Source organism: Meriones unguiculatus, chromosome 10 (assembly GCF_030254825.1).
Source record: "Meriones unguiculatus strain TT.TT164.6M chromosome 10, Bangor_MerUng_6.1, whole genome shotgun sequence".
NCBI classification, from domain to species: domain Eukaryota; kingdom Metazoa; phylum Chordata; class Mammalia; order Rodentia; family Muridae; genus Meriones; species Meriones unguiculatus.
The window spans coordinates 70968944-70994354 of record NC_083358.1 but is presented as its reverse complement, the minus strand read 5'-3'; the positions used below and the strand labels follow the sequence as shown (position 1 = coordinate 70994354).

At 39.6% G+C, this 25411-nt stretch overlaps 1 protein-coding gene across 1 annotated transcript in view; it reads left to right on the top strand.

Annotated features, from left to right (window-relative positions):
* Slc9b1 (solute carrier family 9 member B1) overlaps positions 1 to 20913 on the top strand; it is a 37000-nt gene extending 16087 nt beyond the window's left edge. Inside the window, exons 6-11 of the mRNA XM_021653619.2 lie at positions 6180 to 6355; positions 14033 to 14139; positions 15370 to 15519; positions 16942 to 17050; positions 17860 to 17996; positions 20695 to 20913. Coding sequence (XP_021509294.1) covers positions 6180 to 6355; positions 14033 to 14139; positions 15370 to 15519; positions 16942 to 17050; positions 17860 to 17996; positions 20695 to 20913 — 898 coding nt within the window. The remainder of the gene's footprint in view (positions 1 to 6179; positions 6356 to 14032; positions 14140 to 15369; positions 15520 to 16941; positions 17051 to 17859; positions 17997 to 20694) is intronic.
* The last annotated feature ends 4498 nt before the right edge of the window (positions 20914 to 25411 follow it).

Sequence of the window (25411 nt, the reverse complement as noted above, 5' to 3'; positions counted from 1 at the left end):
AATCTAATTGCAATGTGTATTACTTAACAATTATCTTGTTGATGGGGAAAATATGTACCTCCTGCTTTGTTAGGACTGCTCAGGAATATCATACACCAACTGTCTATAGGCACTGCAACAAGTCTCTTGAATCTCTTTCTCCCGTTTGGCTATATTTTGTTTTTGTTGACCTGTGGCATCCTAATCTTCCCATTAACTACTAACAGTATCTCAGAGAGATTTAAAATTTGACTTCAGTTTTCTCGTATTTTTAATTGTTTGTTCTGTTTAATGTCACAGATTTTTACCAACTTCAACAGAACTCCTACTGATTTTTTTTAAGCTCTCATAGACAGTTCATAATATAAGCTTTTAGGCTTAGGCCAGTGCATTGGCCACCACAAGTCAAATTGTGGGCCATCAGGTAGGAACTGAGATGCACTTCTTGCTTTGCTTTTCTGCAAGGCTGTGTGTTGTTCTTGCACCAGTTACTGCAAATGTTATCCACACTTTATCACTATAATGGCTTTGCTGAAAAATAACCTGAATGTGTATTCTTTGTTTGTTTGTTTCAAGACAGGGTTTCTCTGTGTAGCCTTGGCTGTCCTGGACTCACTTTATAGGCCGGGCTGGCCTCAGACTCACAAACATCTGCCTGCCTCTGCCACCCTGATGCTGGGATTACGGTGTGCATCACTGAGCCTGGCTCTCTGACTGTGTACCCTATTGCATTGACTGAGATGTCTGTTCTTAGTTTCTTCAATACTATACCTCTATGGCATATCTTGAAATATGGTTATTTTAGTTTTCCAGATTCATTATTTTGCAAGATTGGATCATTTGTTCTGAGTTCTTTACATTTTCGTTCTCATTTTAGATGAGTTTGTCAATTATTAAAAAAACAGCTTCTTGGTTTTTTATGTGACTGAATTGACTCTATAGACAATTTGGAATTAGTTCACTTACAATATAGAATCTATGACTGGGCCTAACCTTTCCACTTAATTGAGTCTTACTTATTTTTTTTTATCAATGTTTTGTAGTTTTCAGACAGAGTAAATATTACACATTCTTTTGAAGTTGATTCCTAAGAATTGTTATGTTTTTGATAGTCCTGCAAAGTTTTGTTTTGATTTTTCAAGACAGGGTTTCTTTTGTATCCCTGGCTGTGCTGGACTTACTGTGTAGACCAGGCTGCCCTCGAACTCAGGGGTCCTCCTGCCTCTGCCTCCTGAGAGTTGGAATTAAAGGTGTGCACCTCCACACTCAGCAAAGTTTTTTTCTTAACTTTCAATTACTCATTGCTATTCTATAGAAAATGTAATATACATATATAAAAGTTAAAGTGGATTTTTGTTTGTTTGAAAGATGGACTTAGTTTTATTTTATTAGTGCTCTCCTGCATGAATGTCTGTGCACCACCTGTATATCTGATAGAAACTGAGTTTGTTTGCGTAGACTTTCATAGAACGGAATGCAAAATTCTTCCTGCTAATTATTCCTACTTTAGTTTACCCTCGACCTATGTCTATTCAGTTTCTACATGTTTAAAATGAATTGTTGACATCTGAGAACTGTACTTAGAGTGTTATGGACTGAATCTGTATATTTTCATTATTTAAGGGCATCTGTAGTTAAAGTCAGGTTCTGGTTGCTCCCTATACCATATACCATATGTATCTTTACTCAGATGGAGACTTTCCCATTTCATGATTTAGCCTTTATACAGGTCAATTTTTGTGTGTGTCAGTTTGACACAAAGTAGGGTAATCTAGGAAGAAGGGAACATCAGTTGAGAAGATTCCTTTCATTCAATTGCTTGTAGGCAAGTCTGTGGGGCATTTTCTTGATTAATGCTTGGTGTGGGAGGGACCAGCCCACTGGGACAATGACCTCCCTGGACAGGTTGTTCTGAGTAGACTCATCAATCTATGAGGAACAAGGCAGCAAGCAGCATTCTTCCATTGTCTCTGCTTCAGTTCCTCCCGCCAGGCTCTAGCCTTAAGTTCCTGACTCAACTTCTCTTCATGATGGACTATGAACTGTAAGGTTTAATAAAAACCCTTTCCTCCCCCAAGTTGCTTTGGACATGGTCTTTATCACAACAGTAGAAAGCAGATTAGGGCAGAAATTAGTACCAGTACGATGGAGTTTTGCTGTGATAGGCCTGACTGTATTGTTTGGGGAGGATTGTGGATGGGCTTTGGAACATTGGGCTAGAAAAGCCGTTGAGTTTTCAGAGCTTGATGAGCTTTTGAAGAAACTTGGAAGATGGGAACACTGAAAGGGATACAGATGATAAAGACTTAGCTTGTGAAGCTTCAGAGGCAAGGAAGTTTCTACCTGAGCCATTCATGTAATATTTTATATTAAGAATATGTACTTTCTGATCAGCTAGAGCTGACGAATCAACAGTGGTTAACAAGAGACCGTACCACTGAAGTGAAACCTTTGCTTAAACCGTTTACTAGAATAATTGGTGTGCTCACTTGGGGTGAGAAATTAGTTATGATTAAGAAGAGATCTGCATCATTGAAGTGAAATCTGATCACATTTCCATAGGATCAACACATAGAAGCTGTGGTCCAGAGGGGGCCAAGGCAGCATCTCATGCAGACAGCTAAACTTGGTAATATGTAAGCATTTCCTAGGCAGTAGTGGTTTTATATGAAGGGCCTATGGAGAGCAGATGGGACTTGGCACTGTGAAAGGCCAAGAGGGGCCTTTGGTAAAGATCATCTTCATTTGCAGTGGAGACAGCAGGATTGGTGAGTTCATGGGGAGAAGCTGAAGCTTGGCACCATGTGGTCCCAAAGAGAGGCCAGGAGGTCATTGGTCAAGGTGCAGCCTGTGAGATAACTGCACATTGGAGATGCCAGAACTGTAGGATGGCTGCCAAGGACAGTGACAGATGTGCATGGAGCCAACCTGAGCCTATGAGATGAGCTGTGTGTGCTGTAGATGGTAGAGCTGGAGACAAGGGGACTGGAGGCTTTTGGAGCCCAGAGGATCATGAGTGGATTCCAGACATCAAACACTGACCTTTTTATACTGTAGGACCTCAGTTTTGGTTTTGTTTTGTTTTGTTTTGTTTTGTTTTGTTTAGGACTTAGTTTTTATTTGATTGTGACTATACCCTAGTTCTTCCCTTTTAGAAGAAGAATGATTTAACTTTTCATTTTACAGGAAACCATAAAGAAGCTTTGGCATTTTAGAGAAATTTTGGATATTTTTTTAAAGATTGAACTCTTTTTTTCTTTTTTAGTTTTTTGAGATAGTGTGTGTGTGTTTAGGCTTGGCTGTCCTGAAACTCACATTGTAGATCAGGCTTGCCTTAAACTCAGAGGTAGTAGTACCTGTCTCATGAGTGCTGGGATTAAAGGTGTATGCCACAATTGCCAGCATAAAAGATTTAAAGTGTTTGAATTTTTTAATTTTTATTTTTTATATTAATTACAGATTATTCACTTTGTATCATAGCTGTAGCCCCCTCTCATCTTCCCTCCCAGTCCCATCCTCCTTCTCTCATCTCCTCCCATACCTCTCTCCAAGTCCACTGATAGGGGAGGTCCTCCTCCCCTTCCATCTAACCCTAGCTTGTCAGGTCTCATCAAGATTGGCTGAATTGTCCTCTTCTGTGGCCTGGCAAGGCTGCTTCCCCCTCAGGAAGAGCTGATCAATGAGTTTAAGACAGAGTTTTACTATGTAGTCCTGGCTGGTAGAAAACTTACTCTGTAAACTGGGTAGTCCTTGAACTCAGAGTTTGACCTGCCTCTAAAGCACTTGAACTTTAAAAACAATGGGACTTTAAAAGTTGGAATACAGTTTATATTATGATATTAATATTATGAATTTTGGGGACAAACAAGAAAGGTTATGGTTTAATAGTGATGTATTGGTGTGTCAAGTTGACAAGGAGATAATTTTCCTGGTTAGGCTTTTTTTTTTTTTTTTTTTTTTTTTGTCAACCTGACACAAACTAGGGTCATCTAGGAAGAGGTATTTTCAACTGAGAAAATACCTCCATCAAATTAGTCTGTAGGCAAATCTGGGGGATATTTTAATGATTAATGATAGCTGTGGAGGGCCTAGCCTGCTGGTGGTATGGTGGTTCTGAGTCGTATGTGGAAGTAGTCTGAGGAAGCCATGGAAAGCAAGCCTGTAAAAGCAGCATCCTTCATGACCATTGCTTTAGTTCCTGTCTTGAATTCCTACCATGACTTACCTTCATGATGTACTGTAAGGAGAAATAAACTCTTTAAGTTTGGTCATGGTTTTTAATCACAGAAATAGAACCCAAACTAAGACATTCTCAAAATCTTTGCATTCTTGAAAAGTTGCTTATTTTCATAGTTTAGACTTTCCAATAAATGGAGATTGCTATATGTACTACTTATGAGTTACAGAAGAAAAAGCTACTTTTTTCTACATTCAAGCATTCAAGCAGGATGCCCTCAGTTTTCTAGAAGCAAAGTCTGAGATTTGGATTCTTATATAAGTTATATGTCTAAGAAGCTCTCAATAGAAAATGCTATGTGAAGGAAGCCATATAAGATTTGGGAAAATCTCAAACTTTTTTTTTATAGTTAATTAACCAATGGACCTTTACATTTTCTAGTAGAATAGAAAGCCACAGCCAGATATAGTGGTACATGCCTTTAATTTCAATCCTCTGGAGGTAGAGACAGGAAGATCTCTGAGTTGAAGGCTAACCTGTCTATACAGCAAGCTCTAGGCCAGCCAGGGCTACATAGAGAGACCCTGTCTCAAAACAAACAGCAATAACAACAAAAAAGAGTTTCAAATTTTCCTTGATACATGAGCCTTCTAGCATAATATGGAGCAGATTGGCTTTGTGAGATTTCTAGATGCCATTACAGAAGTTACAGTATCCCAAGCAAATACAAGCTAAGAAGATATGAACTGGATTAGTAAAATCTGACGCATTTAACACCCACACTGCATTTGCCTCTCGGCATGGCTCTGAACACTAGAGGGAAGTTCTCACATCCCAGGTGAGAATTTGGTAATGATTTCTTGAGTATGAAACTAAATTTACCTGAAAAACAAAAACAAATGGGACTACATCAAACTTTTTTGCTCAGAAAATGAAACAGCATCCAAAATGAGGTGTGCATAAGTGAAAAGCATATATCTGCTAAGAACTTAGTATCTGCAATATATGAAGAATTTCTACAACTCAACTTTTTAAAAAATATTTAACTAACTTAGTCTAGCTAGCTAGGCATGAGGCCTCATGCCTATAATTCCAGCACTTAGAAAGCCGGATCAGAAGAGTTGTTTTGAGGTCAAGACAAGCCTGGGATACAAAGTAAGACTCACAAGGTGTGTGTATATGTGTGCAAGCACATGTGCAAAAGACATTTCTCCACATTAATAACTGGCCAACAAACATCTGAAATTCTTGTCATCTATAAGTATTAGAAAACATAAGTTAAATGTATCTTTGTGCATACATTAGGCTAACCGATACATATTTATATTGGCAAGGGTGTGGAGAAACTGGATGTATTGTATTGCGCTGGTGGGATTATGAAATGGTGTAGCCACTGTGTAAGTGTTCAGAGCATCTGCCATGTGTAGTTAAGCCTTTAAACTTACATCTTTTGCAGTAATGGTAGACACACTGGGCTTGTGTTTTCTTTCTGAAATCCTCCTGTCTCGTGTATTTGGAGTACATTTGGTTTCTTGGCCATTGAGGATTCTCCTGGTGTCTGCTATTTGCATTATGAATTGTCTTATTGTATTGATAATCTTCATTTTAAATAACGTATGGCTAGAGGAAAGGCCAGCAATTTGTGCTCAGCCCAGTTTCTTTAGACACACCTCTGTGAAGTTTTACCCAGCACTAAACATGCACAGTTCCTTATCACCATTAAGTAGCTTTCACTCAAAAGCATAATGCTGTCATGTGAAATGGAGAACAAAACACTATTGCTTAAAAGGGTGGAGAGGTGGCTCAGTGGATAAGAACATTCTCTGTTCCTTCAGAGGTCCTGAGTTCAATTCCCAGCACCAGTGGCTCACAACCATCTACACTGGGATCTATTGCCCTCTTCTGGCATGCAAGTGCACATGCAGATAGAACACTCATACATTAAATAAATAAATAAATAAATAAATAAATAAATAAATAAATCTAAAAAAAAAAGGGTGGGTACTCAAAGTCTGCCTTTCAGTTTTGTCCTAGGCGCTGTCTCTCCTGCTGTTGTTGTTCCCTCCATGCTGTTGTTGCAAGAAAATGGATATGGTATTGAAAAAGGCATTCCAACCTTGCTGGTGGCTGCTAGCAGTATGGATGATGTTGCAGCCATCACTGGATTCAACACATTCTTGAGCATAGTCTTTTCCTCGGGTAAATAAGAAAATTACCACCTTTTTTTTGTAGTTCTTTAAGCTAGGTTTCTGGCATTCCCTCTACATTTATCAACAAGACTTTGATATTTCTTTGTTCTTTGTAGAAAGCTCGTCTTGACCAGGTAAGATGCTTCAATGGATTAAAAATTAAAAAATAAAATGAATTCTCCAAAAGCCCCCAAACAACACTTAATAAAATGACTTCATTTTCATACTGAACTTTTCTAATTAGTTGGTTTTACTATCTTCATCTTTGCCATTTATGTGGTTCTGTTGCTTTGGAATCTTACCAGTTTTTAGTAAGAAAATTACAAGCAGCAGTATTAATAGTGTTACTAACAGATTAACTGTTTTTGAAATGTACGTTTCTTACCATCCTAGTAGCATTCTGCTTGATATTAAGACAATTCGAACATATAAAGCTAGGGCAACAGTGTGCTCTTTTGGTAGTGTTAAGACAAAAATCTTACTACACCACTTCAGATTTGGAAGGTAATACTTGGTCTTGACCAGCTCTGCAAATACTGTGAAAGTAGATGGGCTCACAAAGAGCCCTGACTGCAGTAAAGTGGGCATAGCCAGCATTCTCTCTCTAGAGCACATGCTATCCTTGTGCTGGGGGAGCCCGTGCTTTACCACTGCTGAGAAGAACCAGAATGCATTGGGGTGACCTGGAACTCAGTGTCAGACCCACACAGCCAAGGAGAGTGTGGCCAGCTGTGCCATGTTCAGAAAGAATACACTGGAACTCACAGTTGAGCAGAGGCCCTAGAGAGGATATATGCTGGAAGCATTCCTGGGGGAGACAGACGGGAACCCAACTGGCACCTAGAATTCAGCTTTGCTGAGTACAAGGAGTTGAAGTGATAGGCAGAGGAGGCTGGAATCTTCTCCACTGCCTCTAGATGGATGGAATAGCAGATGAACTGCTATGGATGGATAGTCTCTGTATGAACTGAATGCTCCATTTTCATGATTGGATCAGCAGACACTACAATTTTCTTTTTTGGAAAAGACAGCTAAGGAAGCTCATCTCATGATGGTTGTCTGCAAATCCAGTTGATAGACACCAGGAAAGCAGTCTGCCACAGCTGGAAGCCCCTCAACCCTGGCTTTCTCTTCTAGCAATGTACCATTGCCTGAGGTCACAGCTGCTGCTGCTCATTACTGTGTGTCAGAAGCCCCTTCCTGACCTTCCCAGCAGGTACAGTAGGCTCGCAAAGGCAGAGCAGTGTCTGTGGCCATAGTGGCTCTGGTCGTCACAGTGCTGGAACATCAAATAGCTCTAGACAAGTTATGGAGGAAGAGGAGTGGACACTCAGCCTTCCTGGAGCTGGGGGAACTGACAGAACTGGTAGGGTCAGATGGAGAAAGCACCGGGCGCTCCAGCCAAACAGCTTCATCCCTGGCTGTGAGGCGACCTGCAGTGAGAAGCTGGGAAAGCCCACAATGGCCAAAGTGAAAATGCCAGAAGCCGCCATGCTGCCGCTGGCCATGTAAAGGCCAGTGAGCCTAACGGCCCTCCTGAAGACATAGTTATGTGCTTGTTGAAAAACTGTTGGCGGAGGTTACATAACCACAGAAGAAAACACAGAACAAGAAAATGCCGTCTCCAAAGCACTGTTTGGAATTCTTAGTTTTAACAGAAGGTTAGTGTTTCTGCAGTCAGTAATGGCTGGGTTATCTATGGTACTTAAAATTCAGTTGGCCACATCACAAAAGCAATAAGATAGTTTTAATTTGAGAATGGTGTGGATGAGACTTGGATGTGGTATGTGTGTGTACACTGTCAGCATTTTAGGAGACTGGGAAGTGATTGTGTGAACCCAGAAGTTCAGCTAGACTCCCTCTTTTTTTACATTGGAAAATATGAGATAAAAATGAAATCTGTAATTGTCATCCATATTCTTTTGGGTAAGAATATTTTCATTCTCAGCCTTATAAATCTTATCTCTTTTCCCCTCTCTCCTCTTTCTCTCTGTCTCCTAGTATTTCTGTATGTTTCTGTGTCTACATGTGTCCATGCATGCATGTATGGTTGTGTGGGTATGTGTATACATGTGCGTGAGGAAGCCAGAGGTTGACATTGGGTGCACTTTTGCATGGAGGCAGAGGATCCAGATCAGTTCCTCAGGCTTGGCATCTACCATATACTGCTAAAGCCATCTCCCTAATCCTCTCCCATTATCCTCATAAAAATCACTGACCACCACCACACTGTCATCTTGAACCCGAGGCGTATGGATAAAAGTATTTACCAGACTAAAAGCACAGCAAAAATACTTCTCAAAAAGAAAGTGTTGTACTCTCTGAAAGACTGTGTCCTTTTCTATAGCAGTTGAGAAGTTGTCTGGCCTTGCCTCCTGGGCCATTTGTGTGAGGTTGTATTTTAATAGCGTTCATGAGGGCAATTCTCTAAAGTAGTAAATTGAAAAAGGCCACTTGTCCTTAAAACTGGCCATTAGGAATGAGGTTGTAGTGGCAGGCTCTGATTGTGGCAGCTCTCTGGGCCAGTGTCTGAGCAGTTAGAGTCCCGTTGTCAGAGATTTTTGCTTTTCATTTTTGACCCCTTTATTTTTGCCTTTATTATTATTTTGTTGTTGTTGTTGTTTCCGTGGTAAATGTGATGGGGTAGCGGCTACGGGGTGTATAAACAGAACATGTGTGCAGGTCAGAGGACAACTTTTAGGAGTTACTTCTCTTTTTTTATATATATATTTTAATTTGCATTTATTTGTATGTATGCAGGTACCCGCAGGGCCCAAAAGACATTAGATCTAGGGCTGGAGTCATGGGCAGCTGTGGACCAGCTACTGTGAGTGCTAAGAGCCACAGTCACACGGTCAGCCTCTGTGGGTCTTTGGGATTGAACTCCTGTGGCCAGGCTTGCATGGCAAGTGCTTTTAAACCTGCTGAACCATATCAACAACCCTTCTATTTTTTTTTTTTTTCTGAGATAGGGTTTCTCTGTGTAGCCTTGGCTTTGTAGACCACAGAGATCCACCTGCCTCTGCCTCCCAGACCACTGGGATTGCAGTCATGCACCACCACTCCCAGATCCTAGTTTTTTAAATTTATTTTTATTGATTTATTTTTATGGTTATGTGTGTTTTGCCTACATGGTGTTCAGTGACCACAGAGGCCAGAAAAGGGTATTGGATCATCTGTACTGGAGTTACAGATGGTTATGAGCCACCTTGGTTGGGGGTACTGGGACCTGAACCCAGATCCTCTGCAAGAGCAGCCAGGGCTTTTAACTGCGGAGCCATCTCTCCAAGCCTGTTGACAGCCCCAGGGTTTGCCTTTCATCTCTACACAAAATTTAAATTCTTTTTCTGTTAATGTTATTATCACAAACATGCTTTTCATATAGAAAATAATTTGTTTTGAGACAATATAGCTGTTGCTACACAAGCTGTCATGGAACTCATAATCTTACTTGCCGAGTCTACGAGTCTACGAACAACCAGGACTAGTTACACACAAGCATCTAGGCACTTTCTGTGTCATTTTGAATGGTTGTATAGTATTACTTGATTACTTCAGAATTACTAACCTGCACAAAGGTGTAATTGACTAAAATATTTACTAGTAAAATAATACTTGGTTGACTTCTTGTGTAGAAACATTTGAAAGAAAACATTGTTTTGTTTTTGTTTTGAGAGGGGCTCACTCTCTAACCAGGCTGGTCTGGAATGTACTATGTAGCCCAGGCTAACTTTGCACTTGCTTTAATTCTCCTATCTCAGACTTCCCAGTGCTAGGATTAAAGTGTGAGCCATCACTCCTAGCTTCTTAATGGAGAAAGGACAATATCTTCTGCAAACAATGATGAGGAAACTGGATGTCCTTAGGCAAAAAGAATAAAATCACAGGCTGTAAAAGCAAATACTGGTAAATTATGGATATCAAACTGGAAAACATACATGCCACACCAACCAGAGTGGAAACTTGGTGCTTGGAATTGGAGAAAGTCATTGTACAAGTGATTGATAATGTGAAGATTATATGGAAAAACTATAACTCAAGAAAAAGAAAATCCCTCAGACTAAAATGCAACAAAAAGCTCTTTGTTGCATGCTGAAAGTTCACGTCTCTAGAATTCAATTTCTGGAACCTAACACCTAATGCGATGTCTGACCTTTGGCCTATAGGGAATGGTGAGTGTGAGGGCAGTTCTCATGGATGCTGTTCAGACTCTTAAAAAGGTGTAACTGGAACTTTTCACCACATGAGATCACAGAGAATGTGACCTATAAGGAAAAGACCTTCACCAGACACCAAAGCTATTGGTGTCTTGATATTTGACTTCTTGCTCTCCAGAATTGAGAGAAGTAAATTCAAATTGTTTACAGGTGACTAAAGCTAAAAGAATAGTAATTAGATGTGAAAGAAGAAGCACAAATTGCACAGACATCTGGAAAATATTCAACATATGTAGTTATTTAAAAATGTAAGTCAAGAACAGAATATCAGCAGCTGTCCTTTGAGGAGGCATACCCATCTCTACTTGGGTTTTACTTTTTGCCTTTAAGAAGACCACATCCATGCTCTTGGGTGTGACTTACTTTCCTCTTGGTAACCCTCTTTCTCTTAACCTTGTGCTTAAGCCTTTATTAAAATGCCTTTCTTAAACTCCAACTGTGCTTCATAAAAAGAACAAAATGTCAGATTGCACATGCATTAATATCTCTAGTATATGGCCCTTCAACATTCTTCAACATTCAGAATAAATTTTGGGATTCTCTTTTGTATTTCTAATAAAATGTCCATTAGAATTATTCATAGGCATTACATAGATTCAAGAGATTTCTTCAGCTAGTATGGGCATCATAACTGTAGTGAGTCAGCTAATCATGAGCAAATGTATTTTCCGCTTACATATATCTAAAACTTCTCAGCCATGTTTTAATTATCACTCCAAGACTTTCACCTACTTAATTACATTTATTCTTTATTTCTTATTATGTTATTCAAAATAAGTTCCTTAATTTCCTTTTCACTGTTAGTATATGAAACAACTGATATGTTAGTGTTGAATTTCATAGCACACAACTTTGCAGGTTTTGTTTAATAGTTCTGACAGGTTTATGTTTGGAGGATTAATGTTAGGGTACTCTGTGTCTCATTGTGGGGGGGGGGTCGTGCAGGTGAAAAGCATGCCTTGATGTGCATGTGGAATTAGAGAACTAGTTTAGGTGTCAGCCCTGGCCAGACAGTCTCCTGTTCACTGCTTTGTACACCAAGCAAACTTTGTACACCAAGTGAACTTCAAGCTTTCAAAAATGCTATCTCTGCCTTCCATCTCCCTTTGCTTGTCATTGGGATTACAAATGCTTGCAATACCACATCTATTTTGTTTTGTTTTGATGTGAGTTCTGAGATCTGAACTCAGATCATCTGGCTTGCAAGGCAACAATTTCACCCACTGAGCCATCAAGTTTTAAGGGTTTTTTTTACATAAGGTCAATCCACTTATAAAGAGAGATTTTCTTTCCTTTCCAATTTGGATGCCTTTTATTTCTTTTATTTCCTAATTTCCCTGACTAGAACTTTTAGTACTTTGAGAATAGAACTGGGGAAAATGGCATCATTGTCTTATTCCTGATCTTTAAAAGAAAACTTTTCACTTCACTAGTCCATATGGAGTTAGCTGTGGGCTTTTCTCCTTGGGCTTTATCGAGAGATAAATTGCTTCTGTTCTGAACTGAGTAACTTCATCACAAAAGGTTGTTGGAGTCATCAAACATTGTATCAAACAAAGTGATCTTGTGATTTCTGTCTTTTCCTCGAATGTGTCACAGGAAAGAATTTTACATCTTGACCCCATATAAAAAACATTTTTTTGGGGGGTGGCTTAGTAGTTAAGGGCACTCGCTGCCTTCCAGAGTACTTTGATTTGATTTCCAACATCTGTGTGGTAGCTCAAAAATATCTCCTAAGTGTAGGTCCAGACAAGCTAATGCGGCCTTCTTGCATCTACAAGTGTAAGGTGTGCGCATGGTACATATACATGCATTCAGGCAATATGCTCATAAGACAAAATCTTCTAAAAATCCATTTGTATCCACAGCTTGATCATGATGTACAATCCAATTCATGTACTGTTGAATTCAGTTAATTCATTGTATTAAGGATTCTTGCATATTTATCTGGAGTATTGGCATGTAGTTTTCTTATAGTATGTTTGGCTTTGGCATCAAGATAGTGCTAGCCTTATAGAATGAGTTTGGAGGCTCTTCCTCTTCAGCTTATGTTTTCTAAGAATTTGCAAACTACTGATTTTTTTTGGTTTGTTGTTTTGTTTTTATGCTTGGCACAGTTTCAAAAGCTCTTGGGTTCAGGAGCATATTTCTGAAGTTTCCTTTGTTCCTGACAGCACTTGGGTATCCAGAGTGTGCAGGTTAGGATCAGGTAAGACAAAGTCCAATGCTTTAGGCAACCTCTTACACTGTCCCTTTCTTCTCTTTTCCTCTCAATGGAGAGGTAGCAATGGGATACCTTCTTCTAGCTGTGCCAGCTTGGGGATGAGCTTCCAGGGCACAATACATTAGCTGTTTCTACTTGTCTGCATGCTGTTACTCCTGGTTTTCCCCTTGTCACATCTTTTTAGTGCACTTATGGAGTTCCATGCAGGCTTTTAGGCTATCCATTATTGTTCAGTTGGTGTGTCTGTCGGTATCCAGCCTCAGTAGTCCATTTTCAGCATCTTACCCATATCACTATTCTTCTGAGTGGAAAATATTTCTAACACTTACATATGTTTAGCTAATTCAGTGATCAGAGTAAAACCAAGCAATTTTTTAATTGAGGATCAAGTTTTCTGCTTACTTTTTTATTCACAATGACTCCAGGGATACATTATTTATTCATATTAAAAACATATTGAAAGCTGGTGTGGTGGCCTCCACCTGTGATCCCAGCACTCAGGAAGGTAATGGCAGGCAGATCTCTGTGAGTTCGAGGCCAGCCTGCTCTACAAAATGTGTTCAAGACAGCCAAGGCTAACAGAGAAACCTTGTCACGAAAAACAAACAAAAATATTGAAAAATTAATTGACTTGTCCATGTCTAAGACTAACCTTGGGATGCAGTTGTTCTGTGTGTTTTTGTTGGCAAGTTGTCGTTTCTGGTTTGTTTATTTTGCACACAGCTTATCAGAATTGTCAGCATGACCTAACCAGTACTCTGCCAGTACTGCTGTCACTTGTTCTCCAGTTAGAAAACTGGTCTCATAGGTTGAGTGTAAGAACAGCACGTGCTTTTCTTTATTTTCTGACCCATTTTCACAATGTACTTTTTTTTTTTTTCAAGACAGGGTTTTCTCTGTGTAGCTTAGCTTTCCTGGTACTCACTTTGTAGATCCGGATGGCTTTGAACTCAAAGAGCTCCACCTGCCTCTGCCTCCCGTGTGCTGAATTAAAGATGCTCACCACCACACCCAGCCTTACAATGGGCATTTTTAGTTGTATGTTCATATTAAATTATTAAGAGTACACATGAAACCCAAGATAGATCTGAATACGTTTTCACACATGCCGCCATTAAAGGTCCAGTTTTAGAATTTGTTCTCTAAATGTTTTTCCTCATGAACCTCATAGGTGTTATTGTCTAGATGTATAGTGTACATGAAGACGTTTTCGGTGAAAAGTCTCTCTTACTCTGTGCCCTTACAGGTAGTGTGATGAGCAATGTCCTGTCGTCCTTGCGGGATGTTCTTATTGGTGTGCTAGTAGGAATTGTTATGGGAATTTTTGTTCAGTATTTTCCAAGTGGAGACCAGGTAAATAAAAAAACAAAAAACAAGAAGATCTGGTTTGTAGAACTTAAGTGTATTAATCAGCCTTGCATCAGTGTAATGAACTACCTGAGATACTTAATCTGTAAAACAGGTTTATCTAGCTCACAGTTCTGGAAATTACGGAAATTCTGGAAATTCTGCTGTCAACCTACCTCATCACCTAGGCAGTATACCATTGCAGAAGCCCTGGAGCAAAACAAAAGGAGGGGAGTGGAACCCAATAACTTGCTTTAGGAGCATGCTTCCCTGATTTACAGAGGTCCTGCTGTGCCCCACACCACCACCCCGAACCCAGCTTCTAACACAAGGGCTTTGAGGGAGGCAGTCCACATCTAAGCTGCAGGGCTATAGCATAGAACTTTCTGAGACAGCTTTAGAAATGTAAAATTCCGTACCTAACACTCTTTCCCCAAAAGTTGCCTCTTCTGCCTACTGTCTGCTTAAACTGAGCCTAATAGCAGTTGATTCCATGTAGTATTGGTTAAGGTCATGTGTCCTGATCTGGCAAATTAAAATACTGAGAACAAAGTATACAATTGTCCTCTCCCTTCTACCTACCTCCCCATTTCTACTAGGTCATCTATTTATGTTTGACAATTTTTTAAGACTTTCCCCATAACTTTCTCTTGAACATCTTTGAAACAGAAATAAGTTCCCATTTATCTTTCCATATTTTCTGATTTAAATTTGCCTCCGTTCCCTTGGACAAGGGTTTAAACCTGTTTAATAGTGGTGCTGGTGGCAATTTTGAGACAAAATTTAACTATGTGGTAGAGGCTGGGTTTGAACTCAACTGTTGTCATTGTCCTGCCTCAGCCTATAATTTGGTAACTTGGATCAGAGTTACCAAATCTTTTAAATAAAGTAATAAATAATAAATCAATTAAAAAGTCAAGAATTTTTAAACAGAAAGAAATCTTCAGATATTTATTTTAACAACTCATTGGAGGAACACTTTTTCTCACTTTTCAGGAAGAGTCTGACAAGCATTTTGCTGTTGATACCAGTGTTGTATAAAGGGTCAAAGTCTCATATACAACAAACCATTACTTGTGTCTGCATCTGCCAAAAGCTTTGATGCAAAATCAAATCAATATTTTGGAGACTGTTTGATAAAACCTTTACAAATATTGTAGCAAAGGGTAAAAAAAGATAGATAATGCCACATCTTGTATGTTTAATGTAAAACAACTTCTAAATGTGTATTTCTAGGAGAAGCTCATACAGAGGCGAGCCTTCCTTGTTCTGAGTATGTGTATTTCTGCTGTCTTAGGCTGTCAGCACATCGGCTTACATGGAGCTGGCGGACTGGTCACACTGGTGATGTCGTTCATGGCAGCAAAAAAATGGGCCAAAGAGAAGGTGAGTTTTCTAAAAAGAAAAAATAGGTAAATTTTGAAATCTATAGTGGACAGTTAGGAAATCACCTCCATCTGGAAGATATTCCACTTCTTCCAGGAAATACATGGAGTGAGGAGTTAAGTATTACAGAAAACCACTTTGAATTACAGTAAAATGCAGTCAGAAGTTGTGTTCTCACATCAGAGTTTCCCTAAGTTTTTGGCTATATTGCTTTTATCTTATTCTTTGAATTTTTAGTTCCACAATTCATCCATGAAAACATGTTCCTGAAATTTACCAGCATTGGTTTTTGCTTTGTTTTTATTTTGTTATATTAGTTAGTGATTGAGTAGGTCGGCTAACGGGGATCCTTGCTCTGCTCAGTTTATGTTCCGCCTTTCCTTTCATTGAGTGAACTTGTTTAATTTATGCTTATCATCATTATTATATTTATTTATGGAGGGGCATGGAGGTCAGAGAACAACTTACTGAGTCAGTTGTCTCCTTCCGGCGGCTGGGTCCTAGACAAACTCAAGTTGTCAAGCTTGTGACGGGCACCTCGACCCATGGAAATACTTTATCCACCCAACTTACACAAAAGAGAAAAACATGAAGATCATAAAGATAAAAACATACAGAATAAATGCAAAAGTCCTCATCCCCTAAATATTCAACTTATCTCTATACCAATACTATATATATGTATATATATTCTATTTTTAAAATAAAAATGTTACTACCGTGAACAGATTTCTTCACATAGCCTTTCATATATACAAGTATTCTGTAGCAATGGACTCCGAGAAATGGAATTTCTGGGTGTAAATTTGCCTTTTGTTAACACATACTGCTCAAGTATCAATTAGAAAGATGTTCAGTATTTATACTCCTGTCAACAAAATAGAGTTACTGAAAACAACTTTCAAATAGTCAACATGAGTCTTGGGAAGCAGGCCTAACAGACTACCAGAATATTTTCTTCCTGTGCATGTATATGACCTGTCTAAACCCAGGGTCATGGACTGAGTTTCAGAATTGTCAGTTAGGCAGTTCTCCCTACTCGCTGTGGGCCAGGTGTGAGCTGTGAGTGCTCCCACCCCACAGGCTGTGCTTCTGTCCCTACTACCCGTCCTGAGTGTTACGAGGATCCCAAAGACTGTCCCCATTCTGGAACACAGTGATGAGATGACACTGGTTACTGTATAGCTTTGTGTGTTTCCCTAACCAAATTCTGTCTGAATAAAGACATTACTCAATCTTGAGAAACTGGATTTTAATTTTCCTTAAAAATGAAGTATCATCAGTTTATTAAATTTTAAAAATGGTTTTAAATTTCTGAAATGCAGCTAAATTTATGTGCACAATAAACAAAATATATAAAATTCTGAACTGCAATTATCTTTACATGCTATAATAACTAAAATGCATTTCTCTTTCCTATAGGTTGGAATCCAAAAAATTGTTGCAAACACATGGAATGTTTTTCAGCCACTTCTTTTTGGCTTAGTTGGAACAGAAGTATCTGTTGAGTCTCTTGAATCAAAAGCTATTGGTAAGAGTGCATAGAACATAAAAGATACAAAATACAAGATTTTAAAAATTATGAATACTTTATTTTTTATACCATTTCTTTGAATAGCTTTAAAGAACTTTCAAAAATATACTGATCATACCTACTCTCTTTTCTTCTACCTTGTGCATATCTTTGCTTTCAGTCAAAGACAACCCTATCTCCCAAGTGATCCAAAGAAATAGATTACAGGGAATATTAGTACCATTAGATGCTTCTGATTGCATTCCTTGAAACATGTCCCAAAAAGGTTAGTTCGCAATTAAATACATTCCATTCAAAATATATTACTTCAGATGAACTGAAAGCCCTGTCATGGCTCTCCCACCATAACATATCTAGACTTAGAGAGATGCTCCCTAGAGGCTGGGGAGGTGGCTTGGCTGGTAAGCTGCTGGCCACACAGCGCTTAGCACCTGCTTGAGCCATCACCTGCACCCTTGTGAACTCCAGTCTCAGCAGCACTGGGAGGCAGGGACAGAAGGATCCCTGAGGCTTGCCAATGAGAAAGTCTCAGAAAGAAGCCATTGAGGAAGACACCAAACACAAACCCCTGGCCCGCGTAAGTACACATGCACACCCCAGCACAGCCCTCCCTCTACATGTGCACACACAACAAGACCTCATTTTTACTTTTTTTTTTTTTTTTTGTAATTACTGTTTCTACTTAAAAATAGATATAATGGAGCAACACCATCAAAATACTTTCAGAAATTTTAGAATTCACTTCTCTAAGCAAAAAACAGCCTCCCCCCATGCTTTGTTTTTACATTTGTTTATATGTATTATAGGCACGTGTATTGCTACCTTGGGTTTGGCATTATCTGTTCGAATTTTAGCCACTTTTACACTGATGTCTTATGCTAACTTTCGTTTTAAGGAGAAAGTATTTATTGCTTTATCATGGATCCCCAAAGCTACAGTCCAGGTAGGAACATACTAATAATAAGTTTAATAAGTTAAATAAGTTTAATAAGTTTAGTTTTGACAAGCTTTAAAAGTTATAAATGAACAATATTTCTCTAGTCACAACTTGCTGTCTAATTTACCTTACTTTTACCATGTTTGATCGATAACTAACTACTGGTGGTGCACGCCTTTAATCCCAGCACTTGGGAGGCAGAGGCAGGCAGATCTCTGTGAGTTTGAGGCTAGCCTGGTTTACACAGTGAGTCCAGGACAGTCAAGGCTACACAGAGAAACCCTGTCTCTCCCCCCCCCCCAAAAAAAAAACCCAAAAAAACAAATAAACAAACCAAAACAGCTGGGGAGAATGCTCAAGGGGAAGGAGTGTATGGAACATGATTTTGGATCCCCAGTGCCTACTTGAAAACAGGCTTAGCCTCAGTGCCCATCATCCCAGCAATAGGCATGGGAAAGGAAGGGGAGGAGCAGAGGGGATAGGAGGATTACCGTGCATTGCTAGCCTTTACACACCGGTAACACTGGAAGCCCATGTCTCACAGGCACGAGGCAGAGAGTAACAGAGGAGGACAGCTGACATTATCTGTTCTCCCCATGTGCACAAACAGGCACACATGTGCAGCACACATGTATAACACACACGCACGCACACACAATGCAGCATCTAAAAGATTTGTTTTTAAAGCAGTTGTTCTGAAATTTAGAAGAGTACTTTTAAATGATAAAAATCTCTAAATTTTATGGAAATGCTTTCCTTTCCTGTTTTTCTAAAGTAGAAAATAAACCTAGGTGTGGTGGCGCATACCTTTATTCCTGCACCTGGAAGGCAGAGGCAGAAAGATCTCTGTGAGCTCCAGGACAGAGAGCCTGGTCTTTGAAGCCAATTCAAGGATAGCCAAGGCTATATAGTTAGACCCTATGTCAGAAAAATAAAAAGAAAGAAAAGAAAAAAAGGAAAAAAAGTATAAAATAGAATTAGTACAGTATACATCATAATATGGGACTGTTTTTACTCTGATATTTTTAACTTTAGAGACACATTGGTTTTTGTAGTGTGTCTTTCCTCACCCACTCACTCCACCATACAAATACACATAAATTCTTCTTAATTTGATACTTGTTTTTATGATACATGGCTATGATTGTAAAGGAATGATATAGTGTCTTTGGGGGCATTTTGTTTGTTTTCATTTTTTCCTTACTATTTGACACAATAGTTAAGGTTTCTATTACTGTGATAGACACATGACCAAATACCATGACCAAAAGCAACTCGGGGAGGAAAGGGCTTATTTCTTCTTAGACTTTAATGTCACAGTCCATCATCAAGGGAAGTCAGCATAGCAATTCAGGGCAGAACCCTGGAGGCAGGAACTGAATCAAAAGTCATGGAGAACCTTGCTTACTGGCTTGCTTTCTATAACTTGCTCAGCTTTTTTTCTTTTATCATTGAAGACCATGGACCCAAGGGTAGCAACTCCCACAGTGGGCTGGGCCCTCCCACATCAATCCTTTATCAAGAAAATACTGTACAGATTTGCCCACAGGAAATCTGATAGAGGTGCTTTCTCAATTGAGGCTCTTCTTTCCAAGTTCAACTTTTGGAAAGTTGATAAACAAACAAACCTAGCCTGGGCAGAGATAAACATGTCCTGTATGAAGGCTTTATAGTTCTATCTTCTTCTTCTATAATAATTTACAGCTATTTATTGTTCAGCTGTTAACATGGCAGCATAAGGCCTTGCTTTCCTGGGATTGTTTTTCTCCATTTTGGTTTTAGAATAGAAGCTTATATATTTCTGTGAAACAAAATTCTCCATTAGGGTTAGACTTGCAAGACTTGAAGGCCAGATTATTGGTTTTGAATACTATGTTGCTTGCTTAGGTCTTTAGTTACTTCTCTATCTCTCAACTCATTGATTTCCTCATTTTATGTAAGGACCTATGACCATATCTACTAAATGTTGGTGTGTGGGTAGATGCAATAATCCCTGTAAAGTTCTCAGCAGAATTTCTGGCATAAAGTGCTGCTCGGTGAACAGTATTATAGTTATTTTATCTGACCTTCAAGTCATATAAATAGTAATAGTCTGTTTTCATTCTAGGGAACAATAGATCTATAAAAAGACCATCTGTCTGTCTGTCAGTCTGCCTGAGACACTTGTGGTTTTGTTTCATTATTCGTTTCCTAAAGCAGAGTGAAAAAGAAGCAGGTCTGAAGAAGAGCCCACTACCCATGCTTGTTCCCTCTGCCTCTGTGTCCTTTCTCAGCGTCCAAGCTGTGCCCTGTCAAATGTTAGCAGCTGGAAAGAGAGCTATAAACATTTTTTTTCAAACTTAAGCTCTTTTCCATGGTAGGCAAGTGCTCTAGCCATACCCTGCCCTACCAGCCAACATTTTTATGCAAGGAGAGCCATGTGTCCCACTATGCTTTAGAACAAATATTTTAAATTTAACATTTCTCCTTTATTCTTCCCTATTCTGTCCTCTGGTTTTTCCAGGTTGTTTTCCTCTAGATATATTTTCTGGGAAGAATATACAATAAATGATTAAATTATAGAGATTACTTCACACTTGGGTATTTTCTTTCTAGTACTTTATCACTGTTTCATCGTGTGCTTTTATAACAGAACCCTTTACTTTGATTATATGTCAACCGTGAGTAACGTTTTTCTTTTGCCCTGTGTCCTCCCTAACTGCAGGCTGTCTTAGGTCCTCTGGCTCTAGAAACAGCAAGGGTCATGGCACCCCACTTGGAAGGATATTCGAAGGATGTGATGACAGTAGCCTTTCTAGCCATCCTTATCACAGCTCCAAATGGAGCTCTCCTCATTGGCATACTGGGTCCCAAAATACTTCAACGTGCTGATATGACAGGCCCTTTAGAAGTGGCAATAACATCAGATTTTCAACATAATTAAAAAGTTTGCCATCACCCACTGTTTTGTTGAATGAATTATCTCAGATGACAGCAAATGATGTTATAGTACAGAAGTTTGGAGATTGTTCATCGAACCCAGGATTTAGTGAACACACAATTTCTCTACAGGGTTTTCCTCTGATTTTTTTGGCCCAAAGTAAATCTAATAAAAATAGTATTAAATACAGTGCTCTTTAATTTAGCATTTGCATATTTCAAGAATAAAGTCAGTCAGCAGATACCCTAGGAAAATGCAAGGTAATCCTTAAGGCTGAATTTTATATTGCGATATGAAGTAAGTATAATAAAACTAAGTTAAGAGAGAGTAAAAATCCTCTGAATTCTGAACTTTGCAAGATGAGAGGTTTCACACAGGAGCAGAACTCCTATCACTTGAGTTAAAAAATTAGTCACAGGCTGTGCATGGTGGCACACGCCTTTATTCCCAGCACTCTAGAGACAGAGGCAGGTGGATGTAAGTTTTAAACCAACTTGATCTACACAGGCCACTCAGAGGCTGCATAGAAGGGTCAACAGACAAACAAATTAGGAAAAAAGAAAAGTCAGCAGGAATGTAACACTTGAACTTCCTGAACCCGCTGAATAGATAAGTTTCAGTTTTAGATGAAACACTGTCTGCAGCCTTTACTTGCAGAATAAAAATGAAATCACAAATGGAAATGAATATTTTCAACACCTTGTTTACAATGTAGGCATTAAAAGCAGCCTATAGAAATGTGTTTTAAAATGTAGGCATTAAAAGCAGCCTACAGAAATGAAGGTTAGTTTCTTACTGTCTTCATGAGAACTGCTTTTCATTAGCAGCAGTATTTTTCCATATTGGCTGAAGGGATTGGCCATACCAATCAAAAATTTGCTGCCAGCATTGTGCAGCTCCAGCTGATTTCAAGAGTCCTTAAGAATAGTCTTGTAACAGCTTCTTAGAAGACGCCAGCTGGATAGCTCGGTGTTCTGAAAGAGCGTTTGAATGCAAGCCAGAGAGACTGAGTTCAATTCTCAGACCCCTGTAATGGGGAGTAGAGAGGACTGACACCATAAAGTTCTTCTCTGACTTCTATATGTGTGCTGTGGCACGTGTACTCTCACACATGCACACATGATTTTTAAAAATAAAAGTCCAAATTGCCTTATTGAACAGCCTCTTAAAGATTGTGCAAACTTCCTTAGCAAAGTCCCAGTGCAAAGATTAGTATTAATGAAGTTCCGCTTTGACATGAGTAGCACATTGAAGTGGCACAGAATATAGAAAGAGTTTCACAAAAAGTGCTAGGGACGCAACTAAAATTAAGGCAACCAACTGTCTTATTAAGACTTAGGCATTTTAAGAACTATATTAGCAAAAATTCAAAACAAATTCAGATTGCTCTAGGCAAGATAATAGGTACAATTGTCACATCTTTTTCTTACACACTTTTATGATATAGCATAGGTTTCATGACTTTCAGCACAAACTGAGTTCCAGGCCAGCCAGGATCCTGCCCAGGCCAATTAGATCCTGTCCCACACACCTAAGTCTGAATAGTCACAGGGCTGAGGCAGGAGAAGTGCTGGAAATCTGGCAGCCTGCTCCACACAGCAAGTTCCAGGAGAGTCAGAACTATGCAGTAAGATCCTGCCCGCAAGCAAATCAGCTTTCTATTTTAAGTAATTATTATTAATGATATATATATATTATATCTGATATATAAGAATACTATTATGAAAAATAGAAAATAAGCACATTGTAATTTTTATACTAATTGAAAGATTTTGCTGGGATATATAAGCTATGGGGAGAAAAAATAAAGTTGTTGGAGTTTGTTGGAAAAAAGAATACTATTATATGTGATATATAATATTTAATATAAGTATACATTATAATTATTTAGACAAGGTCTCACTATGTAGCCCTGGGTGGCCTGCAATTTATTATATAGACCATACTGACCTCAAACTAAGACCTACATGCAAGCAAAATAGCCATACACATAAAAATAAGTAAAATGTTAAAAAAAACTGTGAAGCCAGGAGTGGTGATAGATTTCTATAATCCCAGCAGTCAGAAGGCCAAGGCAGAAGGATCACACACAAAGAGCCAGTCTGGGCTACATAATGCATCTGTCTTAAAATAACATCAACAATCAGAAAGCCCCTTTTTAAAGGCTGACCTTGGGCTTTAAACTTACCTTTTAGAAGTGCTTTTGGCCGGTGGGAAACAAAGCTGGTAAAATGCTCGTGTAGTGGAGCCCAGGATTCAGTCCCAGTACCACCTAAACTAGGAAGAGGCAAACATGCTTCTCAACCCAGCACACAGGAGGATTCAAAGCTCAAGGCCATTCTCAGGGATATAGGAGCTTCACAGCCAGCGTGAGCTAGGACTGTATCACAAAATATAATCTACTTTTAAAAGTGTGTTTACTGCAGCAGAAGAGAGCTAGTCCAGAATTAAGAGCACTTACTGGCCCGGTGAGCAGGCACATGCCTGGAATCCCAGCACTCAGGGAGGCACAGGCAGGTGCATCGCGGTGACTTGGAAGCCAGCCTGGTCTACAGAATGAGTTCAGGACAGGCAGGGCTCGGCTACATAGTGAAACCCTGTCTTGGGAAAAAAAAAAAAAAAAACAAAGAAAAAGAAAAGAGAGGAGAGAGAGAGAAAGAGAGCACTTACTGCTCTTGCAGAGGATTAAGCTCAGTTCCCACCATCCATACCATGGTTGTGTAACTCCAGTGCCCTCTGGCCTCCATAGATACCTGAATATACACAGTGCACATACAGACACAGATCCCGCAGCTTCATTAATAAAGCTTGACGTGTCGACACATGCTATGATGGGCATGGCCCTTTCGGACATTGTGCTCTTTAACACAGACAGCAGGATACGCTTGTCAGGTTGGGGATGGGGAGTTACTGGTTAGTGATGTGGGGCTTCTGGATTGGTAGTGATGGCTGCCCAGAAATGTGACTGTATTTAATGCAATCAAAGCATACACTTCCAAACATATGTTTTGCCCTAACAGAACAGATGTAATCATAGAAAGTAATCAGTTTCAGATCCTCTTCCTGTTTATAAGTACTGTCTCTTTAAAAATAGCTGTGGAGTGGGGGTGCTGGAGAGATGGTCCAGTGGTTAGAGGCCTGGCCACTCTTCCAGAGGACCACAGTAGTCTATACTCCAACTCCTTTGGATTCAATATGGTGGATGGAAGGAGGGAGCTGACTCCCACAAGCTGTGCAATGACTGTCACGGTGCTCTATGATACGGGTGCCTCCCTGCACCCCAGCTACACACACAGAAGAGTTTACAACAATAAAAATAGCCTTAACGTTATTTAAGGAGTTCATTTCTGCCTGTCTCCTGAGCATGTTTACCAGGTTCCTTTAAACAGTGAGGACTTTCAGCTGTACTGTCCTCATTTGCATAACCTATTTCTAAGGAGGGTTAAAAAGCATGAACAGGAAATAAGCCTCACTTCATGGGTTATTTAGAAGTTGAAAAGAATTGACAGGTTTTTCTTTTTTCATTTTCCAAGACAGAGTTTCTCTGTGAAGTCTAGGCTGTCTTGGAACTCGCTCTGTAGAGCAGACAGCCTCAAACTCAAAGATCCACCTGCCTCTGCTGAGATTAAACCCACACACGGCCACACCTGGTAATGGAATCTCCTTAAGAACAAAAGCACACTAAATTGTCAAGAAGGGTAAAGAGGCTTTTTGCTGAGCCCTCTGACCCAAATCTCATTCCATGAATCTATGTGGAAGGTGGGAACTGATTCCCACAATTGTTCTGTGACCTACACACATGCACCATGGCACAACCAACTGCCAAAAACAGACACTCTAGATGCTATAAACAAAGCATACACTCAGTGTGTCAAGGTGATTCATTCAGCCACTTTCCTTAAGGTCAGTAGATTTCTGAATGTGAGAGGGCTGAAAAATACAGACCAAATCACAAAAACCCCTTATTTGCACAGCAAGAGGCAATTGTGTGTCAATTACTTCAGTGTCGATAGGAGCACAATGTACTGTTTGAGCAACAATAACAGAATGGAGCAGGACAGTCAGGTGAGCACAGCTTGGGGGAGGGTAGGCTGCTGTGCAGTGACTTCAGTTTTGAAGAATCAGGGTTGTTCTGGAAGGCAGCTACATAATGTGACATAGTTAAATTGCTAGAGTGCGTTGAGCTTCAGACCCGGGACAAGCAGCTGAAGGGCTTTTTCAGCGAAGGCCAACCTGCCCTCCAGGTTCTTCCAGCATCCCTCAGTCCCCACCTGCTGCAGGGCACGGCTGCTATCCCCCACCCTCCACCCTGAACTCTCCAGCCCAGGAGCCTTTCCCCCATTAACAGGTGTCTACCATTGTACTGTTACAGTGACACCACATTGTCACTATTAAATTTATAAGTGCATTTTAGTATTTGGAGCTTCAAACATACTTACAAATGAAAAAATAGATCTTAGGCTCAGTGTGGTGGTGTATATCTTTGGTCCCAGCACTTGAG